At 43.8% G+C, this 10649-nt stretch overlaps 1 protein-coding gene across 1 annotated transcript; it reads right to left on the bottom strand.

Annotated features, from left to right (window-relative positions):
* Nucleotides 1-948: 948 nt before the first annotated feature.
* TCF15 (transcription factor 15) lies at nt 949-10444 on the bottom strand. Its single transcript, XM_077460449.1, has 2 exons — nt 9686-10444; nt 949-1411 (listed from the first exon to the last, which is right to left on the bottom strand). Exons 1-2 carry the CDS (start codon nt 10160-10162, stop codon nt 1337-1339), a joined length of 552 nt encoding a protein of 183 aa, XP_077316575.1. The 5' UTR covers nt 10163-10444; the 3' UTR covers nt 949-1336.
* Nucleotides 10445-10649: the final 205 nt, after the last annotated feature.

Raw genomic sequence — 10649 nt, 5'->3', positions numbered from 1 at the left:
CCTCCTCTCAAGCTCTCTCGTCTCCTCCTCCCATGCTCATCTCCAGGATTTCTCCAGAGCCTCTCCCATCCTCTGGCACTCGCTACCTCCACCTGTCCGGCTATCCCCTACTCTTGCTACGTTTTAACGGTCCCTGAAAACTCATCTCTTCAGGGAAGCCTATCACGTCTCCTACTAATCATCTACCACTTCCATCAGCTCATTCCCCACAGTTATAACCTTTTGTACCACCTGCCCCACCCTATTAGATTGTAAGCTCTTCTGAGCAGGGCCCTCTTAATCCTCTTGTATTTTATTGTATTATAACTGTATTGTCTCCTTTTATATTGTAAAGCGCTGCGTAAATTGTTGCGCTATATAAATCCTGTATAATAATAATAAGGTTAATTAGATCCTGTCGAAAAAATAGGCAAATATGTTGTATGTTGTATATGTATGTGTTTGTAAGCGTGTCGGGACCCCATGGGGCAAAGGGCCGCACTGTGCCGCAGATGGACACCGGCGGCAAAAGCGCCCTGAGGCGATTCAGTTCTCATAGGTAGCGCTATACAAGTCATTCATTCATTCATTCATTCACCACTTCTTGCTGCAATATATTACATTTTTGGATTTAATACCGCTTTAATTTTCGATTGAATTTTGTTAAATATAAACAGCACAAATTGTTAAATTGCAGTTGCCAGTCAGCACTTGATCGGAAATGATAAATGATTCAGTAAGGCTGGGAGTCAAACCTACGGCATTTTTTGTGCTTTTTGCATTTTGCAGATTTGCACTACAGAACGTGTTCCATAGGAAACCATGTTAAATGGACTGTAGTACAAATCTGCAAAATGTAAAAAATGTAAAAAAAAAAGCACTAAAAATGCCATAGATGTGAATCAGGCCTAATGCTGGAAGATAATACACAATTGTAAACCTCTTAAAAAAAAAAATACACAAAAAAACACATTTTAATAATGTTATTTTAATAAAAAAAAAATCTATAAATTTGGTGAACATATGTACAAATATTTTCTTCACATAGTCTTCCAGGGGTTGGTGACCCAGAAATCTTTGTCCCAAAACGAGATATAAAAGTTCCAGACCTTTATCGTGATGCGTTTTCCCCTCCCCGCGTTTCAAGGCAGCTGTACCCCGACTTGCTCAGGTTCTCCCACATATAGCGACATTCAGAGATAACGCGACCAGCTCTGCTCTGGTTTTAGCCGTGGCTCTCGGCCACCTTGTTGGTCCTTCTAATTTTTGTTTTTTTTCCTGTCTTTAGTAGAAAATTAAATTATCGGGCCCTGTATTGCTTCTTTTCCGCTTTTTAGTCCGGGGGGAAAAGCAACGATCATCTTTGCGGAATCCGTATTGTGTTCAGTCCTCGAACCTTAAGGCAGCCCCCGGCGTGATCTCTCCTAGAGGCCTGTAACGATAATGAACAGTCTTAGCAAAAACAATAAAGAACTCTGTTACGGATGTCTACACCGATATCCTCTATGAGTGCTCACATAAACAAAATGCAGTCATACGCTAAAAATCAATGTATTCATTAAGTTAATGGAAAAGGGAAAAAAACAAAACAAAAAAAAATACACTCCTTGACTATTGCGGATTAGCAAAGAGTGACAGGAACTCTTATCTCCTCAGTCATTTTTTTTTGCTTATTTTGACTACTCTGAAATTGAGATGGTTTGCTGTGGGCTGCTGTACTTTTCACATCTATTTCCTATAACATTCAAGACGGGACGCATTTGTAGTTTTAAAAATTTGAAAGAATACAGTGGCGGCCGGTGGTAAATTTTTTTTTTTTGGGGGGGCAAACAGTACCACACCCCCCACCCTGGTTGGTCGGTCGGCTAGGTCTGGCGCACCTACCCCATCTATGGTGGGCAGCTCTTCTCCCGGGCTTCACCGGCGGCTTCCCTTGCTCGGCGGTGGCAAAGTCTTTCCCTTCCCCTGCTCTCCGTGGGCATTGTGGCGGTTTCCGTTTCCTCCCTCCTCCTCCTCGGCGGCCAATTGTGAGTCTTTTCGGCCAATTGGAAAACGGGTCTCAGACCTGCTTCTGATTGGCTGGATTGAGGATCAGTGTTTTAATAGCGAATGTTTATTTGCTGTTGTAAGACCTGGGTGGCAATGCTCTGTGCCGCAAGCCCTATTTTGAAGCCTGTTAGAGCCTATGGCTCTAATCAGGTGCTTTAAAAAAAAAAAAGCCCAGTCGCTGAAATTCACGCGGCCCGCGTCCTAAAAAGGGCCGAACGCATGAATAGGGGGTTGCGGTGTTCTGTCCAAATAGCGGCACTGGATAGAGGATGGGGGTGGCGGCCGTGGATAAAGGGGGTGGCGCTTCAATGCTCCTAATGGACGGGCCGCCACTGGCGGAATGAATAGGTTAAAGTGGTTGTAAAGCCTTAAAAGGGTTGTAAAGGTTCGTGTTTTTTAACCTTAATGCATCCTATGCATTAAGGTGAAAAAACACCTGTCAGTGGCCCCCCAGCCCTACCGTTTTACTTATCTGACCCCTTGAACTTCACCCATGGGGACGTGCTGTCTCTCTACCCGGGGGTTCTCGGCTCCTGATTGGATAGATTGATAGCAGCACAGCCATTGGCTCCCTCTGCTGTCAATCAGATCCAATGACGCGGGGACCGAGTCCTGCATTCGGCCTCTATGGACGCTGAATGCCTGACTCGGGAGCGTGCACGCAAGGTAAGCCCCTCAGGGAAGCGCTTCTCCGAGGGGATTATCAGATGTGGGGAGGAGCTGCGAGAGCTGCTGAGGGGCCCCAGAAGAGGATGTTTAGGGGCCACTCTGTGCAAAACGAGCTGCACAGTGGAGGGAAGTATGGTATGTTTGTTATTTTTTTATTTTACATTTACAATCACTTTAAGGTTTTTAGAATGAAATATTTTTTTCCTTTCCTGAGCCTGATCTGATCCAGCGATGTACAAGAGTCCAGCGGCTCCAGCTGCTGTCATGCTTCTCATTGGATGGATTGATAGCAGCAGGAGCCATTGGTTCCAGCTGCTGTTATTCAAAAGCTATGACAAGGGAGCAAGGGGGCTGGTGCCAAGTCCCGCTGTCTGTGTCAATAGTCACAGCAGCGGGAGTCGGGAGCGACGCACGCATTGGGTGCCCCCAGGGAAAGAAGCTTTTCGGGGGGGGGCCTAATGAAGAGGAGGGGCCTGGAGTGCTAGTGGGGGGACCCCAGAAGAAGAGGATTGGGGCTACTCTGTGCGGAACCATTACATTGGTAAGTATAGGCATGTTTGTTATTTATTTTTATTTTTTTAAATCAAACTTTTACAACCAACCACTTTAAGGCCTGATTTACACTTGTGCAGGTTGCAGTTTGCTATTGCAGGTGCGTTTAGCGTTTTCCATCGAAGTCTATGGAACCAGAAAAAAAGTCCCTGGCCCTTTCCATAAAATGCACAGATGTGAACTACATCCATAGGAAAACATGTTAAATGGACTGTAGTGTGTTTCTGCAAAACTGAAAACGCACTAAAAAAAAAATGCATAGGTGTGAACCAGGCCTAAGGGAACTTTCAACTGCAGGCCTTGTATCGTGATTATAGCAATCATTCAGAGCTTCTCTTTATTTTCTAGTATGCTTTAAGCTGATAAATAGTTCATTATTTTAAGGTAGGTTGGGCATATGAATATGGAATTCAGGAGCCAGTCTGTCCCAATACAGGAGCCAGCAGGATTATTTTTATAAGCCAAAAGTTAAAGTGGAGGTTCACACAAAAATTGAACCTCCGCTTTTCGGAACCCCCACCCCCCTCCGGTGTCACATTTGACACCTTTCAGGGGGGAGGGGGGTGCAGATACCGGTCTAAGCCCACGTACACACAGTTGGAGATTTTGGCAACCAAATCCGTCGGATTTTGCCCGTCGGATTTAGTCCGAAACTGTTGCATACACACGGTCGGGCCAAGTTGGCGAAAAATCCGATCTTTCAGAACGTGATGACGTAATTTTGTTACGATGGGACTACATTCAGGCTAGTAGCCAATAGCTTTGATGTAGGAATTTGATCTGAGCATGCGTGGCACTTGGTCCGATGAAAATGCTCTACACATGATCGGATTAGGTCCGTCCGGCCCAGTTGGTCAGGAAATATTTCCAACATGTTGGAAAATTGGGTCGGACGGAGATTCGGACGGAATCAGTCCGATGCATACCACACACAGTCGGATTATCTGACGACACGGTCCGATAAGACTCATTCCGACGGATTCTCCGACCGTGTGTACAAGGCTTTTGACAGTTATTTGCACCCACTTCCGGGCATAGACAAAGGGGACCAACGATATAGTGCATGTGCGCTGGCAGCACCTGGTTGAACTAAGAAGCGTTTGTGCTGGTAAAGCATCAGACTGGGTGGCCGGCCTAATGAGTTTCTTCACAAACACTGGGGCTGGAGAGTGCAAAATCCGTTGCAGCTGTACCTGGCAGCCAATCAGCTTCTAACTCCAGCTTGTTCGTTTAAGCTTTTACAATAAAACCTGGAAGCTGATTGGTTTCTGTACAGAGCTGCACCAGATTTTGCACGCTCCAGTTTTAGTAAATCAACCCCACAGGCCTTTTAAAGAGGAAGTAAACCCTGATGGGTTTTACTTCCTCTTTTGCTCCCTGCAAAGCCTGCAAATTAAAAGCATAATGGGCTAGTATGCATCACATTCTAGCCCATTATGTGACACTTCCCTGCAAACCAATCCATCGCTGTCCCCTGTGCAGGCTTCGACCATCTTCGCCCCTCTTCCTTCCGGGGGCCGCGGACTGCGGCTCTGACTGGCCGGAGCAGCGTGACGTCAGTAACGACACACGCTGGGGGAAGAAACGGCACGGAGGTCTGTTTCTTCACAGCGCATGCGCTGATTACATCATCGGCGCACTACAAGTGAAATATCTCCTAAACGGCGCACGTTTAGGAGATATTTCCACTACCTATAGGCAAGCCTTATTCTAGGCGTTCCTATAGGTAAAAGTCACTAGGGAGGGTTTACATCCACTTTAATGACAAGCAACAAACAAACCTATAGTGGGACTGAGCTGTAACCAATATGTAGCTTGGAGCTTTGTAAATGAGGTTTACAGTTAGTAAACGTTGATTATAATTAATTATATTCTTGAAATGAGCTACTGAATGTCACACTTCATTGACTTGATATTTTAAGGAATATAAAAAGTAGCAATAGTGGTAAAATAATAGTGAGTTTTATTGTAATATTTTTTTATATATTTTATTGGTAGACAATAATGGGGGTTGATTTGCTAAAACTGGAGCAATCAGAACCTGGTGCAGCTGTGCATGGCAGCCAATCAGATTCTAACTTCAGCTTGTTCTTTTTCTTTCTTATTATTCTTATTTAATCTTTGAAAATAAAATCTGGAACACTGATTGGTTTTACCAGATTTTGCACCCAATTTTAGTAATTCAGCCCCCCCCCCACATGTATCTGTTATTTACCAGACCTAGATGTAAATTAGACTCCTAGAGGTGAAATCATCATAATATACAACAAAGGACGATGTTATTGGCCAATTAGCACATGATAGTGACAGTCTAAAGCGGAGGTCCGCCCACCGCTGCAAAAATTAAAAGCCAGCAGCTACACATACTGCAGCTGTTGGCTTTTAATAATCAGACACTTGCCTGTCCTGGAGTCCAGTGATATCCTGGAGTCCAGTGATATCGGCACTGCAGCTGATGTTTCAGCTGTTGGGTACATGCCGCCTTCATTGCGGGTAAGGGAACCTGGCAGTGTAGCCTTACGGCTTCACGTTGGGAACCCTACTGCACATGTGCAAGGCTCCGCTAGTCTCTCCTACTGACCCGGCGACCGGGGAAGGAGGAGGGAGCCGAGCCGTGACATCAACAGGGGCTCCCGGAAGCGGGAACAGTATACCTGTCATAGACCCCCCAAGAGGTGCCAATTGTGCCTCCGGAGGGGCGAGGAGACAAATGAGCAGAAGTTCCACTTTTAGGTGGAACTCCGCTTTAACCAATCTCTGTGTGGTAAATGTACCTGAGCAGATGTATTTTATATCTCAAAACACAAAATATGTTTGTAAATATCATAGGATATTTACAAACATATTTTGTGTTTTACTCCTGTGCATTGCAAAGACACACTGGGGTTTATTTACTAAAACTGGAGGGTGCAAAATCTAATGCAGCTCTGCATAGGAACCAATCAGCTTCCGGGTTTGATGGGTTTCTTTCTATGCAGAGCTGCACCAGATTTTGCACTCTCCACTTTTAGCCCTTGTACACACGGTCGGACATTCCGATGGAGAATGTCTGATCGGACTGTGTTGTCGGATAATCCGACCGTGTGTGGGCTCCATCGGACTGTTTCCGTCAGAATATCTGACGGACAAAGTTTTAGAGCTGGGCTATAAAACTTTCTGACAACATGATCCGATCGGACTTTGTCCGATTGTGTGTAGAGAATTCCGATCGGACGAAGTGCCACGCATGCTCAGATCAAATTCCTACATCAAAGCTACTAGCCTGAACGTATTCCCGTCGTAACGAAATAACGTCATCACGTTACCTACGATCGGATTTTACGACAACTTTGTCTGACCGTGTGTATGCAACACAAGTTTCGGACGAAATCAGTCGGACAAAATCCGACGGATTTTGTTGTCGGAATGTCCGACCCGTGTGTGCAAGGGCTAAGTAAATCAACTCCACTAATTACAAAAGCCACCTCTGTGCAGGAATGACTTTTATCAGCCCGCTGACACAATAGAGAAGCAGTCTAATAAATGGCCCCTTTTGTTGTCGTTGCACTGACACTGCTGGATAAAAAGAAAAACCTTATTGACATATCCACTATTTAACAAGTGCCACACTTTGTCCCAATGAGTGTTAGGCCTGATCAATATGTTAATGCAACACAAACACCGACAAGCCTCGGCGTTTGTTGTGCACAGTTGTGCTGTATAACTCCTGTGTCATGGCTGCCACTAGGGTAGGGAAGTATAAGTATAAAATGTTGCAAAGAAAGGAAGTGAAAAATGAATATGGAGTGGGAGTTTATTTATATAGAGAGGAGAAACTCCGCAGCCAAAAATAGCTGCACCCCTCATTCACAGGAAAACCTCAGTCCTCTGGCAAAATAAAGGCCAGCGGTATTCAAAAATCCAGTGTGGAAATGATAACAATGGCATTGGATTTAATTGACCGCGGTGGAGAAAAAGGTATCACAGCGGCTCATGTGTCTGAGGCCCCTGCAAAGCGCTTTGCTTAACCCTCCCAGCTAAAATATAGAGATTACCCCAGAGGGCTGCTCTGCTGCCTTTTGTTACCGTGCAGCACCAGGCTCTGCAGAATACAAAACACCTCCGAGCTTTTCTCTTTTTTTTTGAATTTTTTTATTATTGTACTCTAAAATACAAAGAATACATTGGAACGTTTGACACATTTTATCAGCATGTGCACTTCACTTCTGTCAGACAAGCGCTATCATTTTCTAAGGATATTTGGAGATAATAATCCAGCTTTTCGTTTTTTGTTTCTTGTAATTACAGCAATGGGTAGCACTAAAGATATTACAATTCTTTGGGGGTCATTTACTAAAGGCACATCCACTTTGCACTGAAAGTGCACTTGAAAGTAAAGTCGCTGTAGATCCGAGGGGGACATGCAAGGGAAATAAAATACAGAATTTTAGCCTGCACATGATTGAATGATAAAATCAGCAGAGCTTCCCCTCATTTCAGATCTTCCCCTTAGATTTTGAGCGACTGCACTTCCAAGTGCACTTGCAGTGCAAAGTGGATTTGCCTTTCGTAAATAACCCCCTTTGTGTATGTTTCAACTATTTCTATGACACCTGCTTACGTTTTTGTATTCATAAGTTTACATAACAGTAAGCAATAACAATTAGCTATTAACATGGAATCTTTTAGGTTACCAATACTGGGCTCTTGCCCAAGTGTGGCCACATTCACAGATTCTGCATTTCTATGTTTTCTTAGAATTGTATTGTTCCTTTTTAATATTTGACCTGTTCCTTTTCATACATTACAAATAAAAACAGCAATTATAAAAAATGTAATAATATATATTTTTTTAATTTTGTGCTGTAAAGTACACCGCATCTTATATGAATCGTGTATAATAATAATAATACGGATCATAAATGTTAAATGTTGGAATATTATTTACTAGTTATTGGAGTTGATTTGCTAAAATTGGAGAGTGCAAAATATGGTGCAGCTCTGCGTAGAAACCAATCAGCTTCCAGTTATTATTTTGTCAAATCTTAATTGAATAAGCTGAATTTGGAAGCTGATTGGATGCCATGCACATCTGCTCCAGATTTTGCACCCTCCTGTTTTAATAAATAACCCCCAATAGCCCTTAAACTAGTAAATAATATTCCAACATGTATTATCTGTATTATTATTTTTATTTTTTATTTTTTTTAGTCCCAGGATCTGTAATAGACTAGTCCTAGGATTTGTAATAGACTAGTCCTAGGATCTGTAATAGACTAGTCCTAGGATCTGTAATAGACTAGTCCTAGGTTCTGTAATAGACTAGTCCTAGGATTTGTAATAGATTAGTCCCAGTATCTGTAATAGACTAGTCCCAGGATCTGTAATGGACTAGTCCTCATAGGATCTGTAATAGACTAGTCCTGGGAACTGTAATAGATTAGTCCTAGGACCTGTAATAGACTAGTCCTAGAATCTGTAATTGACTAGTCTTAGGATCTGTAATAGACTAGTCTTAGGATCTGTAATAGACTAGTCCCAGGATCTGTAATAGACTAGTCCCAGGATCTGTAATAGACTAGTCCCAGGATCTGTAATAGACTAGTCCCAGGATCTGTAATAGACTAGTCCTAGAATCCATAATAGACTAGTCCTAGGAACTGCAATAGACTAGTCCTCATAGGATCTGTAATAGACTAGTCCTGGGAACTGTAATAGATTAGTCCTAGGACCTGTAATAGACTAGTCCTAGGATCTGTAATAAACCAGTCCTAGAATCTGTAATTGACTAGTCCTAGAATCCATAATAGACTAGTCCTAGGAACTGCAATAGACTAGTCCTCATAGGATCTGTAATAGACTAGTCCTGGGAACTGTAATAGATTAGTCCTAGGACCTGTAATAGACTAGTCCTAGGATCTGTAATAAACCAGTCCTAGAATCTGTAATTGACTAGTCCTAGGATCTGTAATAGACTATTCCTAGGAACTGCAATAGACTAGTCCTGGGATCTCGGTGGATGGTATAAATTCTAGTCCAAACTGATGCCTAACTGTTTTCTCATGTTGATAATGAAGACGCAGCATCCCTTGCAAGGTCTGCTGTAACTGAAATAGGCTGGCTGCTGAATTCGGCATTAATTGGCCCATTCCTGCTGAGAACAAAGACCTTACTGCATATAATCTTATTTATATTACATTGCAACCCTTAGCAATGCCAGCACTACTCTTGTGGTAATTGGTGAACTTCAAACCTGGAACCACCATGGTTCCATCATTGCCTTGCTTTTCTGTTTTTAATCAGCAGTACAAAGATGGATTAGTCTTCTCTCAATTGCAGTTTAAAATAACACTTCTATTAATTCAGTTACCTAAATTCCGGCCCCTTATATTTTGAGATAGATAAATTTAAAATGCTGGCCAGCATTGTATGATTTGATGTGTACCCCTCCACTTACCCCTTTCCTTTGGTTGCTAAGACAGAACGTGCAAATGCTGCGTGGCAGTTTTCCTTCCGACTCGTCCCGGGGTCTGTACACCGTACTGAAGCACGGCTGCCCATCTTCGCAGCCCTCCCCTGTCAGCAGCACATTGGCCAGGTGGGAGATGTAGCTAGATGCCAAGCGCAGAGTCTCTATCTTGGAGAGCTTCCTGTCCACCGGCTCCGTCGGTATCAGCGTGCGAAGGGCAGTGAAGGCGGTGTTAACGCTTTGCGTCCGGTCCCTTTCCCTGGCATTGGCCGCTTGCCTCTGCTTCACCACCACCACCTGCCCGGTCTTCCGAGACACCTTCATTCTCTTCTCTGAAGTGTCGTAGCATTCGAACGACTGATCGGAATTGTCGCTCTCGCTCCTGTTCTCCTCGTCCTCGGACATCATAGAAAAGTCTGGGTACATGACATGCGCGGGCAGCGATCGGAGCATGGTGAAAGCCATGCTCGGTGTTATCGCAGATTACTGTCTCCCGTCACCTGAAGCTCCGTAAGACGACTGAAAATCTTCAGCAGTCGCCCCCACGCTGCTCCTGCTCCAGATTGTGTCCTTAATTCCCTTCCCCGGTAATTGCTCTTCCTCCCTATTATTGCTCATAAGAAGGCCTGATGGCTCGCAATGCCCGTGACTGCGAATTGAATTCTCCTGATGTCTTCACAGCTGTTCATGTAGTTTCCTTCCCAGCAGTAAGAAAGGAGGAGTTGCACTAAGCTGGGCTGCCTCCTTAGGAATCTTTATATATATAATAGATGGGAGGGGCTACTGGAAGCACTTCTGGCAAATGGCACCACTAGGTGCACACAGCTTCTGTTTGTGAAGCTCATAGGGGGGCTTATCCCGTAGAAAATGTTGCGCTTTTTCCCCCCCCTCTGTTTTGTTTGAAAGATCAGACCTAGAGGTTTGTTCTTTTTTTTTTTTTTTTCTTTTTTTT

This window comes from Lithobates pipiens, unplaced genomic scaffold (assembly GCF_037356315.1).
Source record: "Lithobates pipiens isolate NorthernLeopardFrog02 unplaced genomic scaffold, aLitPip1_a1.2 Scaffold_28, whole genome shotgun sequence".
Taxonomy (NCBI): domain Eukaryota; kingdom Metazoa; phylum Chordata; class Amphibia; order Anura; family Ranidae; genus Lithobates; species Lithobates pipiens.
The sequence above is the reverse complement of the archived record's forward strand: the minus strand, read 5'-3'. Positions and strand labels throughout refer to the sequence as shown.